Genomic DNA, 25125 nt, shown 5'->3' on the forward strand with positions numbered 1-25125 from the left:
ATTAGATTGCGAAGCACCTACATCGCGCGATTGCCATAACCACGCTAGTACACGTGTATACTATTACATATTTTCATAATATAAAAAATAACATGCACTAGTGCTTATTTTGATTCACGATCAGCAAAAGACGCTAGTTCAATAACACTTGGTAGGTACATAGTATTTACTACAAGTTGCTCACTGTCTGACGTCTGTACCTAGGTATATCGTTTCAAGCTTAAACCACTGCACTAATTTTGATCAAATTTAAAACAGTAAATACATATTGGGAAATTCACTTTGATAACAGTAAAACTGTTTGACTGTCACGCAATAACGTGATGTACATTGTACACGCGATCTTAAAACTAGCTGCGGAGTGCAGAATACTATAGTGCGAAAGTAACTGTCTGTTCAATCACGGCTAACTACTGAACCAATTTGCATGAAATTTGGTATAGAGATATATTGATACCCGAGAAAGGACACAGGCTACTTTTTACCCCGGGAAATAGGATAGGTTTTATCCCGGAAATCCCACGGGAACGGGAACTATGCAGGTTTTTCTTTGACTGCGCGGACGAAGATGCGGGTGGAAAGCTAGTAGTCGATAAATGATAATATGTATGTGAATGTGATCTTTATCTTTATACATTATCCTCATTTTAGCCAAGAAAATTATTTCATGTTATAAAATTATAGTTAACATTATTTTTAAATATGTTGTGCCCTAAGGGGGCACATGAAATAAAAGAAATTTTAGCTTTCAATATCCAGCTCTCATAGTTTTACTTTCAATAATAATTAATCAATGAACTAACTACAGAAGAGTACATCAGATCAATTAATTTCAATCCTACTTAGCCAGCTTTACAAACTGAACTCCCAAATTATACCAATCAAACTGCTTTTCTAGCCAAAATTTGAGCAGTAAAATTGCAAAATATTCTAGTCCCACCTCTAAGACTTAACATAGGTACTGCTGAAATCTAACACAAGCATATTTTCGCAATACTTCATTTCCTATTCAATAAAGCTTGAAGTATTTTATTTCTTTCTCTCTGTATATCATTTGCCTCTTCTACTACTTTCACAAGCCTCTCAAATTTATCATTATCTTTTACTTCATAAGCATCCTTAACTATGCTTCTGATTTTTTTAAGAGTTACATTATCTACATTACAACTGTGATTACATTCCTTGCCAAATGCCCTTGGTTCATCGTAGATTCTTTCAAAATATGAATAATATGGCCATCCATTGTTTCTTCCATTTAAACTTTTTCTTTCTGCCAGTCTGATATAAGTCTGTTTTAAATTTCTAAACTTTTTATCACACTCTTCAGGAGATAAACCAATTTTAGGTCCAATTAATCTCCATAAATGTTTCTTCTTCACAAGTGGGTCCCTAAATTTTTCTTTATTGTCAATGTAGAAATTTAACAACTGGGTTATATAATCTTGTTCAGCAGATTTGTAAACAATTTCTAGACCATCATTCATAGCTGAATAAGTTTCATTTTCAAATATAGTTGAAAAGTCTTTATAATATCTCCATTTGGTTATTGAACGGCCAGTTTCAACTTTCATCTTTAGCCTTATGTAGGTTTGTTTTAAATTTCTAAACTTCCTGTCACAATTACTGGGACTCTCGCCAACTTTTCTAGAGATTTCCCTCCACAGTTCTTTCTTTTGATACTTAGGATTCCTAAACATGTGTGCAATTTCTGAATATGCATTTATAAGTTGTCTTATTTTATTTCTATCCCATGGGCCAAGATCTGGGTTGTAATTATAATATATTCTTTCAAAATAATGATGATAGGGCCACTTGATTAGTTTTCCTGTTTCTCTGCTCCTTTCGAGCCAATTGAAATATGTTCTTTTTAAGTTTTTGAATTTGTGATAGCAATTATATTCACTAGTATTTAACTGTGAAGCTATATCTTTCCATACTTCTTTTTGTAAGAAATTAGGATCCCGGAATTTGTTAATATTTTCTATGTACAGTGTCAGTAGTTGTCTGACCTTCCCATCCTCCCAAGGTTCCAAAGCTGGGTTCAACAATTTGCAATCTTTGAATAAATCTTCACAGATGTTGAAATGTACCCATTTTATATCCTTTCCCATTAATTTCTTCTTCATTAATCTGATGTATGTTCGACGTAAATTACGGATCTTTTTATCACATTCTTCAGGTGTAGTTCCAACTAATATTGCAATTTCATTTAAATCAAATTTGTCCATAGTAAAATTGTAGCCATTTTCACGGCATAGTGATAACAGTAGCTTAACTTTATTTCTGTCCCAAAAGTTATCAGTTTCTTTCGTTGGATTTATTTCTTTGCAAGAATCTTTAGTAGGTTCCTCTTGGATAGCTGGAATGTTATCAACTTGCATAAATTGTCGGTTGTCACCTGTATCCACTATGAATCTCGTTTCTTGACCTGCAACTGAAAAACTGTTAAATCAGAAAATATGTAGGAATCAAATAATTAAAGGCTTTTGGTGATTGTACCTACTTTGAGGGTTTTGAATTGTAAAATTGTTACTGCTGAATATGACATTGCTATGGTCTTCACGTACAACAAACCAGTAACTTTGATTGTGTGAATTATTGACATCCATAGCTGCGTAATTGATATCTTTGATGTAGTTTTGAATATAATTAATTATAATTTTAAAAATTTATTATTTATAAACAATCCACAGGGCCATTCACAAAATATGACAATGATTGTTTACTTTAAATAATTATTTAAATGACAGTTGACACTTGACAGAGTCTATATCACAGATTACCTAGGTATTAGTAATTACTACGTGTCTTTATACGATTATGCAAGGATTATGCACTGTCTATGCTGCAGAAAACACACGAATATCCGGAATATCCGTGTGGTTTTGTTTTGTGGTTTAAGGACGCGTTTACGAATCTGACAAAAATAAGCAGATTTTCGGTGCATTTTGCGGCGAAATAGTACAAAACCAAATTTAACTAATAATTACCTTAAATAGAATAAACTAATAATTGAAAAAAATAATTTCCGTTGCCTCTTCACCCAAAATTGACAATATCGTGCTGAATAAACGAACATTTTTCTTGTATTTAATAAAACAAATTGATTTATTTAAAAATATTTTAAGTAAGTAGACATGTCTAACTCAAAAAGGTACTAGATAAAACTATCAAAATGTTACAAATAGGCTGAGAAAAAAATTAAAATCAAATCTTATTTTTTCACATATTTAGCTGTAACGCGTGATACTTATTGCATTGAAATAAGGGTTATTTTATTTGTCACTACCTTGAATTATTGCAACACAATTTGTAATGAAATATTTTAGTAATTTAGACTGCGCCACAGAGTACATTATTATAACTGCGCTCAGCCGCCGTTGTGAGTAGACACTGTGACGCTTGTAAGCAGCTCCTCGTTTACGAAAAGATCGCTGTACGTATACAAAATAGTTGACATAGTCAAACTTGATCCTTTACGCATTCTGCACCGACAACCAAGGCACAACAAGGTAAGATTTTATTGAAGTGAAAACTTCTTTAGCGGCGTTGGGTATAAAATCTCGCGTCAGGGTCACGTGTCCTGATCGAAAAAGCGTAAGACGGATGTTTTTTTTTTTTGAAGTGAATTTTTATATTTTTATTGAAATTGATTCCAGAAGATTACTGGGAACTTTAAAAATTCATTTTGTTACTTTTATTATTAGGTACGATCCTTATAAGTATTTTAGTGTATTCAACCAACTTAAAAAAGGGTGACTATTTTACAACAATTTGAATATGAATTGTATTATTGTATACAATATCGAAGCTTTTTAAGAAATGTATAAAATACTTTTTTAAGAATTATTATCATACATAATATTATGTTACCGGCAATATATTAAAACCGGCATTGTATGCAATTCTTAGTAAATGTATGTTATTCCGAGAAACAGTCGGAATGAAATAAATTAAATTCGTCACATTACCTATATCTTTAAATCTGAACTTTTCCTAAGTAGCAAACACATTTGCAAATGTGGGTGGTTTTTGGGGTAGCTATTAACCAATATGAGGTCAAAACTAAAATCCAAGATGGCGCCGACGAAAATTTGAAATCTTTTCGTCATGGGTGTCATTTTCATGGTTTTTGGGGTAGCTATTAACGAATATGAGGTCAAAACTATAATCCAAGATGGCGCTGATGAAAATTTGACTTTTTTTCGTGATGGGTGTCATTTTCATGGTTTTTGGGGTAGCTTATAACGAATATGAGGTCAAAACTAAAATCCAAGATGGCGCCGACAAAAAATTTACATCTTTTCGTCATGGGTGTCATTTTCATGGTTTTTGGGGTAGCTATTAAACAATATGAGGTCAAAATTAAAATTCAAGATGGCGCCGACGAAAATTTTACACATTTTCGTCATGGGTGTCATTTTCATAGTTTTTGGGGTAGCTAATAACGAATATGAGGTCAAAACTAAAATCCAAGATGGCGCCGACGAAAATTTGACTTTTTTCGTGATGGTTGTTATTTTCATGGTTTTTGAGGTAGCTATTAACGAATATGAGGTCAAAACTAAACTCCAAGATGGTCGCTCACTTAGTAATGAAGTCGCTCGGATAAAATTTTAATATCTGAAATGGATTTATCACAATCCACTTTTTGTAAGCTCGTTCTGGATTTTATTATAAATCAATATTCGTCGTCAGTTTAGTTAATTTTTCGCTTAGTCAAATTCATACCGCTCAAGTTATTAAAACAGTATGTCATCATCAGTCGCAAAGTTTTTTTTTGTTCGCTCGTTTTATAATTCCCCATTTTTTTTTTCATTTTATGCGTTTATTGTGATGGGAAAAACTTATTTCAGCGACAATTTTGTATGACGTCGTACAATTTTTATAAGATGAACGTAGAGCTGAATATATTATCTTTAAATTAAGATATTACTATGTTCTCACGTGTAATTGCTTTAAATTAAAATGGTACCGTAAAACAGCGTGTTTTTGTAAAAATACGTAATAGCGTCCTTAATCAAGTTTTCACTTCTGCCGGCACTCCCGGAGTGCAACCCGTCTTTTTTTTATAGTATTTTATACTTATGGGATTATAAACTACATATTTAGTTTCTGACTTGACGGAGTGACCTGCAGGTGTACTTCGAAGACTGCTACTGGAACTAATAGACGAGTAGAGCTGGGTGTGCCGAGTTTGGGCTCGTTTTGTTAGTTATGTTGAGACCTTACCTCCGGACTTGATGGAGTGACCTGCAGGTGTACTTCGAAGACTGCTACTGGAACTAATAGACGACTATAGCTAGGTATGCCGAGTTTGGGCTCGTTTTGTTAGTTATGTCGAGACCTTACCTCCGGACTTGATGGAGTGACCTGCAGGTGTACTTCGAAGACTGCTACTGGAACTAATAGACGAGTAGAGCTGGGTGTGCCGAGTTTGGGCTCGTTTTGTTAGTTATGTCGAGACCTTACCTCCGGACTTGATGGAGTGACCTGCAGGTGTACTTCGAAGACTGCTACTGGAACTAATAGACGAGTAGAGCTAGGTATGCCGAGTTTGGGCTCGTTTTGTTAGTTATGTCGAGACCTTACCTCTGGACTTGATGGAGTCACCAGCAGGTGTACTTCGAAGACTGCTACTGGAACTAATAGACGAGTAGAGCTGGGTATGCCGAGTTTGGGCTCGTTTTGTTAGTTATGTCGAGACCTTACCTCCGGACTTGATGGAGTGACCTGCAGGTGTACTTCGAAGACTGCTACTGGACCTAATAGATGATTATAGACTGTAACTAATAAACGAGTAAAGCTATCTTATAAGAGTGATATAGTCTATAGCTCTTATAACACAATTTTTGTTTTAGATGCCAAGGCCGTTCGGGAGAAGCTCGCGTAAGAAAGTTCACGCTTGTAAACGTAACTTTCAAAAGTGTAATCGGTTAGTACATATATGATTATTAAAAATACATGCATAATTGTGAACATTTATTGTCATAGGATTTTTTTCACAGGCAAAAGGATGAAGGTAGTCGTGATGATACACCCGAAGGGCATCCGGAAACATATGACCAACAAAGTTGTAATACTTCTGATGTCAACAATTTGGAAATGTCTTACGTAAGTTATAATGCATTGATTGATTGCATGCATGCATATTGATTTGATTTGTTTAAAAAATAACTAGTAATTTTTTTTCCCATTTTCTTTTTAGAACTATGAGGAAACAGAACCGTTCCAGGTTTCAGGTAGAAGGGTCGTAGAAATAGGTTATTTTATGGAACAGCTTCAAGAAATCAGTAACCATGTTTAATTGTAATTTAAGTACCGTTGAAATGTTAAATGAAAAAAGGACTGGACTTAACTCAACTTTTCATATGAAGTGCCGAATGTGCAGCAAAAAGTTTGAATTAAAATCTTCCAAATATTCGGAAAATAAAATGGATTTGAATGAGGAAATCGTGGCCGGTATTATGACTATTGGTGCCGGAGTAACACAGATGAACACGGTACTTTGTCATATTAATATACCACCTATGTCAGTACGATTATATCAATGTAAACATGATGTAATTTGTCGATGGTGGCACAAAACTGCCCAGCACTGTATGGCAGAAGCTGGTATGGAAGAGAAGAATCACAGGGTTTCAAATTTGTTTAAAATCAATGACATATCTAATAGATATATAATCTACCTGGTGTGCTTTAAGGTCTGGGTAGTCTGGATTCTGAAAAAAAGTTAAATATTATATTAGTAAACATACTACGTTTTAATGTTTTTAAAATTATATAAGAAAGTACCCCTTAATAACTGCGTTAAAAACAACCGACTTCAAAAACGGAAAAGTAAAAAATAAAAAAGATTTGATATTATTAATTACTACATATTATTTAGATGTGCTATTTATTAAATAGGTTTGAAGTCGGTGCCAAACACTAAGCACTTAGTATTAAGCCCGTGCACCGACATCAAACCTATTTAATAAATAGCACATCTAAATAATATGTAGTAATTAATAATATCAAATCTTTTTTATTTTTTACTTTTCCGTTTTTGAAGTCGGTTGTTTTTAACGCAGTTAATTTTATTTAATACTTTTTAGTGTAATTTTCAACACGAATCAAACGAGCCCAAACTCGATAAAGTTGAGTCAATATATTACTGAGTTCCTATGGCCACCTTCCGATTCCATCATCAAATCAGCTCTATGTCATGATAATGTTTCATCGCTATCCAATTTACACACTTATACAAAATTTCAGCTCAATCGGTTACCGGGAAGTGAATCAAAGTTACTTGCTACATTCCAATTAAGTCATCGAGTACAGACAAAAATGCTCATAAAATAAAAACTACTGGGCCTAGCCGAATAAAATTTTTATGGGACCAATTCGACACCATCCTGCATCGAACAAAAAAAGAATCACGTAAATCGGTTCAGAAACCTCGGAGTAATCGGTGTACATACATAAAAAAAAAAAAAAAAAATATACCGGCCGAATTGATAACCTCCTCCTTTTTTTTGAAGTCGGTTAAAAATATGTGATTAGGTTTCAAACTTGTTTTAAATATTCAGGTTCATAGAACTGGTATAAATTGTCGCAGTCAAATTGTATTATTTCACCGTTTACAAACGCTTAGCAATTTGTAATATGTCGAGAATTCGTAATCGGAAGTTTTTGGTTTGGATAAGAGGGTGGGTTAGGTTAGATTAGGTTAGGTTTGTGTTGTGTTTTTTTTAACTACACAGAAATACAAGCCCCACGAAGTGGATCTCCGTCGGCTCGCGACCGTCTCTTTGTAGAATTTTGGAAAAAGTAAATCCTCAGCATTCATAAAATGCCGAGTATTTGTAAACGGCGAAATAATACAATTTGCGTGTGACATAATCACCACATGATCTGTAAAAACAAGGTTATTCTGTAACCCAAGAAGCTTATATCTAATACACTGGAGATTGCACTATGAACGTTGACTTGTCATGGGAAGATATGACCTTGAATGACGCCTGGTTGTTTTTTGTCCCTTTCACACCTAACTTGGCATGTTGGTGTGAAAGGGATGAAGGAACAACCAGGCGTCATTCAAGGTCATACCTTCCCGTGACAAGTCAACGTTCATAGTGCAATCTCCAGTGTATTAGATATAAGCTTCTTGCTGTAACCCTAACATCGTGTTCTAAAAACTCTGGCTGAATTTGGATTAAATTACAACGGCTGACGGCATATATTTTAAGGGACTCCATTCATCGCACCCTTTTTCATATTATACGTTTCATTTTGTCAGACGGAATTAAAAATAAATAAAGGCCAACAAGGAAAAAATTGGGGAAAAATGTTGAAACAATAGAAAATCTATTGTGTCGTGGTCGGATCGGGCCGCTCGGGGCTCAATGGGTTATTATTAAATCGTACTGTGAACTAGCTGTGAACGTATACAATTCATCAGTTCATTGCATGTAGATCACAGATGTAGATATTTTATTGAAACGCAACTTTTTTAACGGGGTTGGAAAAAAATTTAGTATAACTTTTTTTCGTTACGCGTAACATTTTTCCGTTTCGCACCATTATGCGCACCAAATTTTTTTTTATGAGGAGGATCAATGAAGAAAATTTTTGATTTCTTTTATTCATAAAATATAAAGTTCCAAAATAAAAAATCTTGGATAAAAGCCATTGCTTTTGATGTTGAACCAGTGTGGAAAGAAACTAATATAATCATTATCATTAATTATTTTATCTATTTAGCTGTGATTTTTATAGATTTTTTGTAAAAAACAAACATCCATAGACTATCGAACACTGTTTTAATTTTTTGACATTGACAAGACAAATAAATTCTCAAACGTTTTTTCAGTTTTGACTTTTGATGCCGACGCCATTATTAAATAATTTTGAGCATTGTGAATAATTGTGAGCGATTGTGTTTAATATTAAACGTGCCCAATGTGGTTTTATTAAAATATTTTACATTGTGCTTACTAAACCGTGATATAAATCGTTATTGGGTATAAGTAAGTATAAATTAACTTTAATTAGCGACAGTGCACACGCTTCATTACATTTTCAAAATATTATTCATTTTTATGAATTTATAATTATCATTTCTACAGAACGTGAAACAAAATTAATAGAAATCTGAGAAGTATTTACCGGTCTTTATGATTGTTTTTTCTGGTCAGAAATAATAAAGTTGTTTTATCGGGAGTTATTGGCGGGAAACATTATTTTTGTTTGGTATCCACTATCCACAATACCTCCATTTTTGTGTAACTTGTCACTAATTATATTTATTTTCGATTTTATAAGAAAACAAAGTTGGTTGTTAGACAATTTACCCTAAGTTTGTGAACTTGTTTTTAAGCTCAGGTAACTGATTTATAAAAATGTTTCGTGTGATGAGCGTCTAATTTGATAAACGCATGTCTTTTTTATATCCTTACGTTGTTTACTTACAAGTTAGGTATAACTAAAGTTCTAATATATTTAATACTTTGTTAATTTTTAGTTAGTTTTATGTTATGCCTCACTATTTTCCGAGTCTATAGAAGCACATCTATAGGTATTAATATCTGAGCCTGTTCACGAATTAAAACATAGCATGTGCATATACAAGTTATTATCACACATAAAACATTGCATGAATAAATTAATAATAGCTATCACTATCTACACATTCTACTTGTTATATAGATGTCAGGCGGGCGGCTCGTGGTGTTAGACCGCGCGGGTCGCGATGTTAAGCAGTATCCCCTGTCCGAGGGCTTGGCCACCCTGGGTACAGATCCGGCGTGCGATATACGTGTGATGCTGCCAACTGTTAGCCCACACCATGCTACCGTTGTTGTGCATGCTAACCAGGTATTTTTAAATGTTTAAGTGTGAGATTTATGATAATAGTACATGTGTGTATTGTAATGTATTCTACTATGTTTTCTTAACTTGACAAATATGTTTCATGAAGTGTATGTATTAATTATGATTTTTGAAGGATTTTTGTAACTATTACACAAAAATGGTAGAAGTTCACAAATAGATTATACATAGTCTGAATTCACCCACTTTGAATAGAATCTTTTATTACACAAATTTTTGTTCTCTATAAATCCTTATTATTCTTACTTAACATAATTATTAAAAATGTGTGGTTGTTTGTCCAAAATGTTTTATTGTTTGTATAACTAGATTACGGTTCGCGGCTTTGCTTTGCTCGCATTTCCCAGCATAGTTCCCGTTTCTGTGGGATCTCCGGAATAAGAAAGTAACTTATGTCTTATTCTGGGTTTTCAGCTACATACCAAATTTCATTGTAATCAGTTCAGTAATATTTGCACAAAAGAGTAACAAACATCCATCCACACTAATGTTTGCATTTATAACACAACTAGCTGTGCCCAGCGGTTTTACCCGCAGTGCTCGACTCCTGTATCTCTTAACGTGATGATATATAGCCTATAATCTTCCTCGATAAATGGGCTATTTAACACTGAAAGAAATTTTCAAATCGGACCAGTAGTTCCTGAGATTAGCGCGTTCAAACAAACAAACAAACAAACTCTTCAGGTTTATGATATTAGTATAGATTAATCAATATTAGTAGGATTGATAATGAATGCTATTCTCATACACCAGACGGTAGTGCAAAGCGTCTCGGAGGGTGAGACGCTGGTGAACGGTGCAGCGGTGAGCGTGGCTGCGCTGCGGCACGGTGATGTGATCTCGCTCGGCGGCCGGCACCTGCGCTGGGAGTACGCGGACCCGGGGCGGCGACGACCCGGCACGCACTCGGCACAGCCCGGTGAGTTTATTTGTATTTATTATTTATTACTAGCTTCACACCCACCCACTTTTTTATTTATGTATGCTTTATTGTACATAGTTACATACATACCAGCAAACAAACTTAGACCATAATCACTACATAGTATAAAACAAAGTCGCTTTCTCTGTCCCTATGTCCCTATTTCCCTATGTCCCTTTGTATGCTTAAATCTTTAAAACTACGCAACGGATTTTGATGTGGTTTTTTTTAATAGATATAGTGATTCAAAAGGAAGGTTTTAGTATATAATTGATTAGGTTTTAGACAAAGCGGGCGAAGCCGCGGGCGATAAGCTAGTTTTATATAATAATAACACATGGGCATAATATATGCATGAAAAGGCGGCCTTATTGCTCAAGAGCAATCTCTTCCAGGCAACCCTTATTGTAAGGAATGTTGAAAGAGTACGCGTTGGCGCAAATTCAATGTCTAAAACGATACATTGTAAAAATAACAAATTTATATACAACTAGCGGTCCGCCCCGGCTTCGCCCGTGGTACATGTTTACGTTTTCTCTACATAAGATCCATCCTCGTACTTCAAGGAATATAATAAAAAAAGAATTATTGAAATCGGTTCAGCCGTTCTCGAGATATAATCCTGAAGCTTTTAATATATTTTTACTATCTATTTATCAGTTTATGATGTATAATTTTTCCTATTTTAATATCCTCTAAAGATAAACTAAATATTATTTCTGTAGCACTATGTCGCGCCGGTCGAGGCAGGTCGCGGCGGGTTCGACCCAGCGAACCGACAGCGACTAATGTGATAGTACACTCTCATAGAGCGTCTATGCCCGGTAATTGAATTTTTTTTATAAAATCAAAAATTTCCTTAAGGACTGTTTCAATACTAGCTTCTTACTATTTTATGGATAAGCTAAACAGAAGCTGTAAATGGTGGTAATTAAAGGTTTTACAACTTTTGGGTGTGTTTTGTTTCTATCTGTCTGTTAAAGTGACAAATAAGTTCAAAAGTGTTTAAATAAGTAAATATAGTGTTTAAAAATGTAAATGTTTACAGCTTCAACTAGCATGAAGCAAGTGGCCATCGTCCAGCCGCAGAGGAGAGAAACTGGCAGTAACAATGGTATAGTATATGAATTTTTTTATTGTGAATCTTACTATAATAATTATTGGTTATATAATTTGCATATTGGTGATTGTGTAAAATTGGGGTTTGAAAATTGTGATGATTGATTTTTCTCTTTTTCTTTATACAATTTTATTTGTTTAGGTGATAAAACCCCACAAAACTGGACGCCAGCGAATAGTGATCTATCTAGCGCGCATTCCACGCCAGAACCGACAAGGTAATATGAAATAAAATTTACATTAAGTTATAGTTTATTATAATAAGTTAGTTTGTTTTTTAAATGACCCTGAATTTAAATGTGGTTTGTTAAAAACTTGCACTTATTTGCAAAGGTTACAAAGGATGATGTAGTATGCATGTTTTGTTTCACTATTATAGCATCCATTTGCCATTTTTTATTGTTCGATCATTGATAAAACCATATTTTTTGCAGGAAATCCACTCGTCCGAGTCCTAAGAGCCCGCAAGCGAGTACAACAAAAGCATCGCAATGGATAGAGCTGCGCAAGAGCACGCGGGCGTCGCTCACACCGGCGCGAACACGCAACTCGCCGGCCGCACTCACACCGACGCGAGCTCGGACAACAAACTCGAACTTCGACACCAGCGTTACACCGAGGCCGCAAAGTTCAAGAGCGTCGATCACACCGAAGCAAAGTTCAAGAGCTTCGATCACACCGAAGCCGCAAAGTGCCAGGGCGTCTATCACACCGGCGCGTACAAGAGCAACGATCACACAGATTGATTCAAGCCAAGAGACTATCACACCGCAAAGTGCAAGGTCGTCGCTCACACAGTCGAACAAACGAGAAACAATTACCCCTCGACGGGCGACACTCACACCGCAAAACCGTTCAGTGAGGTCCCGACCATTGCTCACACCGCAGAATCGTTCCGTAAGAAACACCCGGCCGTCTCTCACACCGATACAGAGTAGGTCGTTGCGAGTTACGCGGCCGTCACTCACAACGTCGCGAGCGAATGAACGTAAAGACACATCGTTGAGACTGACTGTGTTAAGGAAGACACACAATCGACCAGTTAAAATTGAAGCTCCTACATCTATAGGTAAGAATTTTATTATTATTAATTTTTTTAAAGGCTAAAGAATAGATAAAGTTTACTCGAAATCACACAAGTACTATACAAAAAAAAAGATGAATCAATTATTTTTGTTTTGTTCTCAATATCATTAGTCACATTACATAAGTGGACAATATGAGATATCCACTTAATATTATGTAGGTACATGTATAATATACATATTACTTTTATATAGGTAATTCATATTATACATTATCATTATGCCAATTGTGAAAATATAGATGTAATGATAATGCAGATGAAAACTAAATTGCTAATAATTTTTTATAAGAAATAAAATAAAACTATGCATATAAAAATTATAATATTAACAAGTGATAACTGCGTTAAAAACAGCCGACTTCAAACTTGCACTTGCAACATTTACAAATATCTAAAGACAAAAATGCTCATGAAATAAAAACTACTGGGCCTATCCGAATAAAATTTTTATGGGACCAATTCGACACCATCCCGCATCGAACAAAAAAAGAATCACGTAAATCGGTTCAGAAACCTCGGTAATCGGTGTACATACATAAAAAAAAACATACCGGCCGAATTTCCCAAATTATTGCAAAATATACTGGCAACACTAATTAAAAACAAAATATGTCACAAAAAAGTAAACAACAGTTGACAGCTGTCACTTGAAATGACATAACAGTGGAAAAAAAATTGGCGCGCCAACTAGACAGTAAATTAGTTGAAAGAAATCTCGCATGCTGAAGACTGAGGTTATAATTTACAAAGTCTTATAAAATATATACGCTTATATTGATTTTTAATATGTATGAATATGTATTAATTTAATATGTATTTATAATTATTTAATTTATTGCTATTTATTCACTTTATATGTCATCTAGATCATCTAGAGGACGTTTTTATATTCATGAGTCATCTACTAATATAAATAACCTTCGGTATATAATTGTGAGAATAAGAAATGAAAACAATCGAAAATTAACGAATATATACAGAATAAAAGTATCTTTATTTTTAAAGCTAATACTTACAAAACTTTCATATAAAATATAATTTTATTAATGATCCCAGTCAATTGTAATATGTATACAATTAACAAATATGTATACAACTAAAATCAAATATAATAGTTTTTTCTAAACTTCGTAGGATGACCTACTTTTTAAATTACAAACACGAAACTTTTTGTTTGTAAAAAAAAAAAATCGGAAAATACTTTAATTACAGTTTGGTTATCATGAAATGAACTTGTTTTGGCATAAATTAGCCTTAACATTGTCCTTTGCGCGTTTTTATTTTCCGTTTAAGGCTTTGTCATACAGATCGATTATTTTTGAAAGAATATAAAGAGATACATTTTATAACTATATACTTTATTTTTTAGCTATTTTTAATAGGATTAAATAATTAATCTTGTAACTTAAATAATACGAAACTGTTTTGTAATATTAAAATTAATATTAACAATGATTATCTTAAAAATATGTTCCGAATTAAGAATTTCCATTGTTTTATTTAATTTCCGTTTAATAATTTTATAGTTATTTTTGTCACGTTTTATTGTCTCTGTTTTTTCGTATTGGATTAGTTTAACCCACCTATACCCTACAAATAAACTTGAATGTCATTGTCTTTTTTTCGACGACTAAACTTATTACATAGTATCTGTAAGTATGTTCTCTGTAGGTGGAGTTAAATTATGTATTTCGTAATCACTGTCTAAAAACAACAAAAAACTTTTTCATTAGTAAAGCACCTAGTTGGTCTTGACTTTTGGTTAAGAAATATCGTGAAATATATAAAAAAGTTTGTATTAGGACAGTTTCAGGAATAATATTATGTAGGTATAAAATTAACTATGGACCGTGCCTAAGCGTCGCGACAGAACGCCGTTCTCGATAACAATAAATACAAGTTTATTCCGTGAAAAGTACAAAAAGAAAGCGATGACTACATTGAGATAATATTAATATGGAGCAGACACCACGAACAAAATCTGTGCGCCAAGCGAGGCGGCGCGGGGCGCGCGAATGACGGCTAGACAGTCATAGATTATGCGATGTCTTTGTACTTACTTAATATTTATTTTAGGTATAAACTGACTTTACTACGCGGGGCTAACAATATCTGGCATATAATATAAGATGATGTAAATAGTGACGTCATATGGAATAATTTAATTTTTTTCGTGTTTTAGGTTCAGTCAGGGCTATGGGAAGTTTTATTCCTTACAAATTGAGCCTTTTTTTAGAAAAAAAAAATAATTTTTCCCTTTCTTCACGGCCCAGACATGGAAACCTTGAATAGAAAAAATATTAATTACTTATCTCTGAACTAGCGGTCCGCCCCGGCTTCGCCCGTGGCACATATTTCGCAATAAAAAGTAGCCTATGTTCTTTCTCAGGGTCTTAAGATTGTCTGTGCCAAAGGAGAATGCCCATGAAAGTATGGACCACATTCTACAGTGTTGCGTCAATGCCAGAGTGGTTTTGGAGGGTTCTTCGATATTCAAAAGATTTTTACCAATTGATTTTTTTGTGATAAAAACAGGGGTTTTCAAGATATTGAGAAAAATGTGAAATAACCTCAAAACTTAAATAACCCCGATTTAGTTAGGTTTATGTGTGATTTAGGTAACATTTTATCGTCCAAAGGTTATTTTTCGATTAACATATTTAATCTATGCGTAGAGCTTATGCTTTCAGACAAAGTCTATCTGTTCATCGGCTAGTGTAGGTAGGCACCAGAAATCTTCCGGGACGGATTTCAAGAAAACCTAAATATATACTTAAAAAATGCCAATTGAGTTTTTATTCGGTTTACATGTTGTTGTTGCTGTTGTTGTTTGAATCATTTTTTCACTACATATTCGAAGAAAGAAACAAATAAGAAATAACTGGTTACCTACCAAGCTATGTCATAATAATATTTTTTTTATATATACATATTTATATTATTTTACTTCACTATCTTTGTTAAAACAACCTACAGTGTATAAACAATACCTTAAAGAGTGATTTTATGTTAATTGATTTTTTTTGTAATTCAATGAAAACAATAATCGATATTAATACATAGCTATTTACCATAGTAAATGTAATAAGTTACCGCTTGGTTACCGTGGTAACCGGTAATGGACACTAAATCTATAATAACGGATCTAAACAATTACATGTCATATTAGATTTTACAAAACATTCCCTGTTCAAAATATATTTTCCGATGGTAAGAAGGCCTCTAAATTGCCGAGATTTTTTTTAATAGTATTGTTGTCTTGATGCATGAGAAAAACCAGTACCAAAAATGGGCATTCTCTTTTCATCAAAATCGGTCCAGTAGTTTATGAGCCTATTAATTACAATCAAACAAACAAACAAAGTTTTCCTCTTTATAATATTAGTGCAGATAAATAAATAATAATTCAATTACACGTTCAAGTCAGTAGCTTATACAATATCAATTAAAAACTTGATTAAAATCAATTAACAAAAAAAAAATGGTGATTGAGTAATTGATTTCCATATTTCATGATTTCACCTTTTTCAATTAACAACCAGTCTATGCTTTTCTAAATATGTAAAATTATTATTTTATACTATAAAAATATACGCCAGCAAATATTACTAACAACACTTATTTCATGCCCAATGTCATATCTTAAATTTTTAATCTATGACAAAATGTCGCCCGCCAAAAATTTTGCTCTAACTAAGTTTTAAAAATTATTATCTAGTTACTTACTGATGAAAAGTTATTCCTTTGCACTTTTCGGTATTCTTTGTATTATTTGTCCAATATCGTAACACACACGTAGGCATATTTGATGCGTTTCACTTTAAAACAAATAAAAAATGAGCGTGACGTTCGCGCCAATGAGCGAGCAAGCGACTGAGTGCAGTTACGCCACATGACGTATGTTGAGTGGAACATAAGTGATGTAGGCGGTATCGTCTCCATATTAATAATATTATCTCAATGGATGACTAATGTAAAACTATTCATGCATCAAGTTTCGGTCATGCACCTCGTTTATTTTGCAATAGTCTTTCAATTTTCAGTCATCTCTCTTAAGTTGATAGCTACATTCGTATATATAAATATATTATAATCCTGAAATAAGTGCATTTAGTTTATATATTTATTTTATAATAATAAATATTAACTTTTACTTTTGAAAAAAAAAATGTATTTGTAAGATTAATTATACTAAGTACTATCTATTGCATTTATTTATATTTATAATTATAACTGTTTAGCAATACTTTCAACTGTCTCCAAATTTGTTTTTATTGTCTAATATACATTATTTTATTGGTATTTAACAATTATTAACACCTTCAACATGATACTCACAATGTTCCGTACATTAAAACACTACGTTCTCTCATCATTAGATCACACGAAGCAAGCGGCGATTATGCTCATGACCCGTCACACAAAATCTAAATCGCCTAACACGAGTAAAGTGTCGATTGTCGTGACGAAACCGACCCCAGTGAGGAAAACACCCCGTAGTAGTAGAGGCAGTAATATTGTTATCACGCCGAAGAGATCTAGTAATTATTCGCAGGGCTCAAGAAAAAGCGCTAATCGGAACTCTAGCGTGAGTAATTTTTGTTTTTATTTTATTTGTTTAATTAATGTTAGTCATTTTTTAAATGATCGATTCTACGTATTTCGTGATGATTATGTCCTTTTCGTAATTAGTGAAAGTTTATAAAACATTGATTAAGGCATAATAGTTTTGTTTTGTGTTAATTATTTCCATGTGTAAGAGTTATTTTTTGTATTTTCAGGTTTCCGTTTTAGAAATAAACGACTCGGACGTATCCACGCAAAGAAGGAGTTCGTCGCGTCGTTCCAAAGCGTCTATATCTGAGAGATCTCCACCGCTACCGAGCCCAAAGAAATCGGCGCTGAAAAACCCAAAGAACCATAACAGAAAGACTGAATCCATCAAATTTGACTTGAGCAATTTGGAAAACGAGACACGACAGTCCGATATCGTCACGATCGACACGACAAATATGTCGAACGAAAGCGTTTCGGATGTTAGTTTGCATTACTCAGACACGAGTCTATCATCGCCGTCGCCGCGAAGATCAATCCATTCTAGGAGTAGTCGTATCATTGAGAACGCAGTGGGCAGTCCAATGAACCAATCTATTGAACAGAACGATGAAACAATAACTCCTGAATCACCGCGCTCAAGAAACTCGTCAAGAAGTTCTCTTATAATGCAGAAGGCGTTAGAGCAATCGAATGTGTCGAGATTATCGCGTAGATTTACTAAAACTGTTTCCGAACAGAGTTGGAGTACCACAGTAGCTAATCAGACAAAAACTTTGAGCCCGCGCACGTCGAATGTCGAATCTTATTCTATAGTGGATTTAGTGTCGGTCGATTCGAATGGAGTTTCTGAATATAATTCGGTAGCCTCCACACCAACCTTTGGTACTCCGCGTAGCAGTAGTAGAATTTCCAAATCTATAGACCCCACTATGACGTCTAGCACGCCATATAATAGAGCGCCTCCAACGAAAACGCCTCTATCCGATTCTAAAGCCTCAGTACAATCTGCATCTATGATTACTCCTGAAAATGACGAGAACTTTAGACCGTTTAATAGCACGCGCAAATCTAGAGCATCTCGTAGTCGATCTAGAATTAACGATAGTGACTTATTATTATTGGATGATGATGATTCCCCAAGAACATCTAGGAGGACGTCGAAAACAACGGCTAGTCCTTTCGTGCCTAAAAGTTTGTCCGTCAATATATCGTCGAATCAAGACGGGACAATCACACCAGAAAATGAGCCAAACAATGAAGAATGTACTACTCCTGTGTTAAGTATACAGAGTCTTTTGGATTCCAGTCAAGGATCGATTGCTTCCCAGTCATATAGTAAAAAAGGAATTAAAATCAATGTTAAGAGAAAAACTATAGGCGTAATTCGTTCTAGACGTAAGCAGAGCGATGTGAAATCAAAATCATTTACTATAAGAAGAACTGCAAGAAGAAATCAAGATGAAAGTGGAATAGTCACACCGACAAGCGCCTTTATACCTGAACCGGAAGGAGTGAAGAATAAGCATTCAACTGCAAAGAAACCACTATCCAAACGCTCTATAATAGATAATTTGAACGATTCGGACATAGTTAAACAATTATTCAACAGTCCAGTGAAAAGGAAACTGTCACAAAGCATGACAGAGTTTTCGAGACATCAGTTGTTCGATGATGACTACGATATACCGAGAAAACAGACGAGACAGACTACGGCGTTAACGGGCAGGACTCCAGATAACTCTATCATGAACCAAACGCAGAATGTCACAGCCGATGTTTTCGTCAGTCCCCTAACAACACCAAGTAGCAGCCCTAATTTAGAAGGCATCAAGCGATTATTCGCAAAAAATACTCCAGAAAATGACTTGCGTAACGTTCGTGGCGTTAAAGGGTTGCTCCGAACACCGCGAAACAGAAGATCTGTTAAGAACGATTTGACAAACGTATCGGGGGTTAAAGCTACATTTGCTAAAGCGCCAAGAAATAGCCTGAGCGACGTTAGAATTAAAGAATTATTTATGCAATCACCAAGAAATGACTTACGTCGAGTGTCCGCGGTAAAAACTGTGTTCAAATCAACGAGAAAGCAAAGATCGCCAAAGAACACATTAGAAGACGTGGGTGGAATTAAAAATCTATTCAAAAGCAGTCCTCGCAACGATTTGAGGAACGCTTCTGGCGTGAAGGATGCTTTACAAATACGTTCACCTAAAAACGACTTGACTGACGTACGCGGTGTTAAACGAATGTTTAGGCTTGAGAAACAGAAGTATCAGAGTGACGTCAGTGGAATAGAGCAATTATTCCATGAAAGTAACTTGGATACTACATTCGATTTGTTAATGGGTAAACCGCCATTACGTACATATACTAAAGCGGCGAGCGGTCAAAAGCCAAAGCCGAAGGTAAATACGCGTAAAGCGAAATCTTTGCACGATTCGATAGAGTTGATTACGACGAATGTTGAAGAATGGTTGGAAAATCAGAAACCGAAGCAACTACAAGTATACAGTGAACACACTTTACCGATTAAGAAGCGATCTCTAGTGAATAAGAGTAATAATGAGAGTAAAGCAAGGTTGCCGATAAAGAAAAGGGTCGTGCATTCGACTCCAATGAAGGGACAGAACGCAACTATGAATGCGTCAGAGTTGGGACGCGTTTCTCCCATAGCTCTACTTGCTGACGCTACTGCCGGGTAAGTGAATTCTATAAAATTGATTGCAAAACTTCATAAATAATATAATTCTATTCATCATAGCATATTAACATAAATTTAAAATAACCTCAATCTCTTTATAATTCATCAATTGTAATTTTTTCAACTGCATTCTAATTTATATTTAATCATATTACGTAACAGTTATTTTCAAGATGCCTCATAAATAATAAAAGCTCTTTTATATGGTTTCTTGTGTTTTACAGTACATCCCAAATGGCAGAAGCGACAACAGTAGTGGCTCAACCAGAGCCAAAGAAACGAAGAACCAAAGCCAATAATACCAAAATCGAGAGCCCGAAAAATCTCTCTCCTAGAAAAGCTCGCGGCAGTAAATTACAAGCTTTATCGAAAATTAAAAAAGAACCTAAATCAAAAATAGTCAAAGAGAAAATAACAAAACAAACAAATATTCAAGATACTGAGGTAGAAAATGTTCAACCTTCTCCAACTAAAGAAACGCCTGAAACAAAATTACCACCAAGAAGAACGAGAGGCAAAGCTAAATTAACTCCAGTAAAAGCAAAGGCTTCCAAAGCTAGACAGTCTATCCCCAATACTATAAATCGAAGACAATCACTTGTAATAACTAAAAAAGCTCCAATTGCCAAACCACAGAAACAGACTAGAAACTCAACTAAACAGGATTTAGATGCCGTAGAACCTACAACTACAAGAAGACAGAAATCTAAAGTTACAGTAGTAATACCTAAGCCATCTCCTGTAAGACGCACTAGGCGTAAAGCTGATGAAGTTGTAATCGAAGAAAAACCAAAGAGAGGTCGAAAAGTGGTTGAAATAGTTGAAGAGAAACCTAAACGAGGAAAGAAAGTACAAATTGAAGAACCGAAAGAAGCTAAAAACGCAAAAACAAATAAAACACAAGAGCTTCCAGAAGTAGAAACCACAAAACGCACTAGACGAGGTGCTAAAGTCGAAGAAATAGAAATACCGAAACGTGGTAAGAAACAACCTGAAAGTGAAGTTAATGAAACTGTAGAACCTGTAAAACGTGGACGCAAAAATGTACAAATAGAAGCTATTATCGAAGAAAAACCAAAACGCGGTAGAGCAGCTAATAAATCAAATGTAACAGAGAAAAAAATTAATAAAAAGGCAGAAGAAACAGATGTAAAAGCAGAAGAAACAGTTGTTGAGCCTAAAAGATCGCGTAGGAATAATACAACTGTAATTCCTGCTGTAGAAAATGTTAAGCCTAAAGGGAAAATGTTAGTGAAAAGTCAAAGTGCAGATGAAGTACAACCAAAGAGAACTCGCAGGAATCAAGCTAATAAGAGTGAGGAGAAAATAGAAGAACCGGTTGTAAAGAGACCTACGAGAGGAAAGAAGGTAATAAAATATATTCTGTCTTAGCACAAAAACCTTTAGACAGGGTTTAACTTTAAGCGCGAGTTCTCTTTAATCTGGTTTTGTCATATTTCACATAGACAACTGTTAAAGTGACAGATCCCTGGTTTAAAGTTAGTTGTTTTAAAATAATTTAGTTTTAACAGAAATTTTATTTTCTTTACCAGTTGTAGCGATATTTTAAGTCCCTTATGGCTATGTATTTAAATTGATGACAATTTATGAGTACTATTGAACATTTTTCTTTTATTTTCTTATAAATACTGTAAATTATAATATTTTTCTTTCTACAGGCTCAAGCTGAAAGTGTTCCGCCTACAGAAGGCCGTAAGAGGAAAACCATCGCGTCACCGGCTAAAGGTTCTATTTTATTAATTTTTATTGAAGTGAAACCTCTTTAGGCGCGTCGAGAGTAAAATTTCAAGGCGATACCGTCACGTCATTGAGTAAGGCGACGATTTTGTATCTATGAATCTTGCCAAAGAAGTTTCACTTCTGACACGTGTGTTCGGCACACGCTCGATTTGTGCGTTAAAAATATTGGCATACTGATAGGTTTTGGAAAAATAATTTAATTTAATATTTTATATTTCAGAAACAGGAGGCAGGGCTAAAAAGTTAAAAGTAACAGTGAACAGTCCAGCCAAGCGACAGACAAGAAACAAAGTTGTTCAAGGTAAGGAATATCTATACTATATATTATAAAGATGAAGAGTTTGTTTGTTTGAACGCGCTAATCTCAGGAACTACTGGTCCGATTTCAAATTTTCGTTTCTACTATTATTTGAGGGTACAAAAAATATGAAAAAAATACCTATTTGCTTAAATATAACTTTAAATTTCAGATTCTCAACAGAACACGCGCACTCGCAGACGGGGCGTTTGTTCTTGACCTCGACAAGTACAAATTTATTATTTAAGGTAAGATATCTTTTCTTTCGTAACAAAAGTGATCATGACGAATAACAAAATATAATTTTGAAGTTAGTTTTTCTTTAGTCGCGTTGAGAGAGAAAAATTTCAAGGTCGCGTTATGGCAATACCGTCACGTCATGGAGTAAGACGACGATTTTGATATCTTTGAATCTTACCAAGGAAGTTTCACTTCTGACACGAGCTCTGTACACAAGTTCTATATTATATGAATAACAATTTTAATGATATTTATTTGTATTTACAGATGCGGATGGATGACCGTGTATGTGTGAAGAGTTAAGACAATTGCGTTTTAGTTTTTATTTTATTTAATAGTTGTGTTTTAAGTTCTTTGATGTATCATGCTAAGTACAGTCAGCATATAACGGTATTGTTTTTATATATATGTATTACTTTTCATAATAAGTATTTTACTGTTTCATTCTAATTTTATATCATTACAATTATTTTTCCTTTTCATTTCTTTACTAGTTATTATTCATTTTATTTTTCTAATAAATATTTATCTATTCGTTAATAATTGAATAAATAACATTGATAAGAAGACAATTTTATGTTGACTGTACATTATTATTGCTTTTAATTTTAGAATAATTATGAAGACATGTTTAGTAATATATTATAACATATGTTTAGAAATGAAATGAAAGCTTTCAAATTTGATTCAATTGTTAGGTATTCTTATATGGTGTTTTTATATTTGATCAATATAATCAATAAATCCAAATTTGTGTGTGCTATTAATAATATCATAGAAAATTAGAACTCACATTTTGTGAGTCAAGTTTTAACGTGCTTTTAAATTATGTCTACGAAAATAAAAATGTATTTAATAGAAATTGTATAATTGTGATTGTAATTTCCGCTGTTATAATTCGTAAAACTAAAATATTGCATGGTTCTCTAACTTATCTATAACTTGATTAAATTCATAAATTAAGAAATGTTTGTTGTACACAAAAATAAACAAAAATGTATCGTCTAATGATCATAGGATTTGTGACCTTTATGCAATAATTTTTCTAAATCCCAACTAGGCTTTTACTATTAAAATATAGGTAAGTTTGCTATTGGTAAGTTTAACAAAACGGAATAAAACATTTCAGCATAGAAACATTTAGCAATAATTATTAAAGTACAATATTGCATTCATAAAGTATTTTAAATTGTTCGTATACGAAAAAAATTGTATTTTTGTAATTCCCAGTTGCCAATTCTATAGAAAATTATATTTGTGTATGTAGGTGCGTGTAGTGATTTAATGTTACTGTACTGTTCTTTGACTATTTTTATAGAAATTGACATTTTAAAATAATAACTTTGGCAATACAGTTAAATATAGTCAATTAGACACATATTTTTAGGTAATTTTTCATCATACAAAACACTAGAAAATTGTTATTGGTTATCAACATAATTATCGGAAACTGTTTAAAAATTTAATTTTGCAAAAGACATTGTGGATTGTAGACTAAGTTGTTTGAACTTATTCTTAAAAGCTCGAATAAAAACACTTTAGAATCATGACATCTGTGGACTTTTGGGATGTGAAAGAGTTGTAACAGTGTTTTAGTTAAAGTAATTCTAGTGAGATAATTGCTATTATAATATTGTTAATTTTGAAATAAATCGATAATTATTACTTTTTTGTTTTATTCCTTTTATTACATATATATCCCACATATTATTATATGGAGCGTCTAATTACGGTCCAAGACTCAAGAGCGCAATTTAAACTATGTTCTGGACGCACATTTTAGATTTTTGAATTTCTAATGTTTGTTATTGCAAAAGTAATATACATGGTGTAACCCAGGTCCCTGCCTAAGTATCAAATTTTTGATGTGAATCGTCTTAAAAATTAGTACTGAATACCATTGGCAGAACGGACCGTAAAGAATCTATCTACATCGTCTGATATTATAATAACTACGAAACTGAGCTAAAAACATGTGTAAAAACACGAATTAAGCGTTTGATATTTAGTTTTAATAAACAATATTTTTTTAGAAAAAATTCGATCAAAACCCGACTCGCGTTCGCATTTTTTCTATTTAAAATATCTCATGGATTTCGTGATTTAATGGTATATAATAACATTATGTAGTCAGCTTGCTCACTTGCTGCTATAAAAATATTTTGAAAAAAGTCAATCTAGTGTTATTTCAAAAACGCGAAAAGCGAGTACGTTCACACATTCCTGTCCGCCATTCGCGTGGTTACTCGCCGAAATATTCGTGCTGAGTGTTCTGTGTTGTCACGAAACGCATTTCACCACCATTTCACTGTTCACATAATCGCAAGTAGGTACATTAAGAATTCACGCTACACGTTGCCGGGGACGGGCCGTGTCGGAGCCGGGAAACATTTGAAACAATATGCACCGACATTTCAACACAGTCCGTGTGCTTTGTCCGTGCACGGCCGAGCCATGGTCACTTATTACAAAAAGTAAAAACATTAATGTTTGATAGTGCAGACCCGGAAGGGGGCATGGTCCAGTCGCGACATAGTGTACTGTGTAGCGTGAATCATTTTCTA

General features: G+C 33.9%; 2 protein-coding genes across 4 annotated transcripts; one reads left to right on the plus strand and one right to left on the minus strand.

Moving 5' to 3' along the window:
• Window positions 1-541: 541 nt before the first annotated feature.
• Window positions 542-2727, minus strand: LOC123702858. 3 transcript variants are annotated; one of them, XM_045650682.1, is made up of 2 exons: window positions 2504-2727; window positions 542-2428 (listed from the first exon to the last, which is right to left on the minus strand). In XM_045650682.1, the coding sequence occupies exons 1-2, from the start codon at window positions 2607-2609 to the stop codon at window positions 999-1001; spliced, it is 1536 nt and encodes a 511-aa protein (XP_045506638.1). In that variant the 5' UTR covers window positions 2610-2727; the 3' UTR covers window positions 542-998. The 3 variants fall into 3 exon arrangements, with proteins under 3 accessions (XP_045506638.1, XP_045506637.1, XP_045506639.1); XM_045650681.1 differs by having other exon boundaries at window positions 542-2434; XM_045650683.1 differs by having other exon boundaries at window positions 542-2442; window positions 2504-2616.
• Window positions 2728-8880: 6153 nt separating this feature from the next.
• LOC123702698 (serine/arginine repetitive matrix protein 2-like) lies at window positions 8881-24226 on the plus strand. Its single transcript, XM_045650478.1, has 14 exons — window positions 8881-9011; window positions 9691-9858; window positions 10630-10795; window positions 11524-11622; window positions 11847-11912; window positions 12060-12135; window positions 12352-12986; window positions 17384-17592; window positions 17786-20259; window positions 20487-21630; window positions 21942-22008; window positions 22244-22324; window positions 22494-22569; window positions 22829-24226. Exons 2-13 carry the CDS (start codon window positions 9691-9693, stop codon window positions 22538-22540), a joined length of 5232 nt encoding a protein of 1743 aa, XP_045506434.1. The 5' UTR covers window positions 8881-9011; the 3' UTR covers window positions 22541-22569; window positions 22829-24226.
• Window positions 24227-25125: the final 899 nt, after the last annotated feature.

This window comes from Colias croceus, chromosome 24, assembly GCF_905220415.1.
Source record: "Colias croceus chromosome 24, ilColCroc2.1".
In the NCBI taxonomy this organism is placed as follows: domain Eukaryota; kingdom Metazoa; phylum Arthropoda; class Insecta; order Lepidoptera; family Pieridae; genus Colias; species Colias croceus.

What these genes read in the sequence shown, in the direction of transcription:
- LOC123702858 (XM_045650681.1), bottom strand. Translation starts at nt 2,609, where the DNA reads ATGGATGTCAATAATTCACACAATCAAAGTTACTGGTTTGTTGTACGT. An exon ending in TACAATTCAAAACCCTCAAA is followed by an intron (nt 2,435 to 2,503) that starts GTAGGTACAATC and finishes ACAGTTTTTCAG; the next exon opens with TTGCAGGTCAAGAAACGAGA.
- LOC123702698 (XM_045650478.1), top strand. Translation starts at nt 9,691, where the DNA reads ATGTCAGGCGGGCGGCTCGTGGTGTTAGACCGCGCGGGTCGCGATGTT. An exon ending in TGAAGCTCCTACATCTATAG is followed by an intron (nt 12,987 to 17,383) that starts GTAAGAATTTTA and finishes TCTCATCATTAG; the next exon opens with ATCACACGAAGCAAGCGGCG. An exon ending in AAGAAACAAAGTTGTTCAAG is followed by an intron (nt 22,325 to 22,493) that starts GTAAGGAATATC and finishes TTTAAATTTCAG; the next exon opens with ATTCTCAACAGAACACGCGC.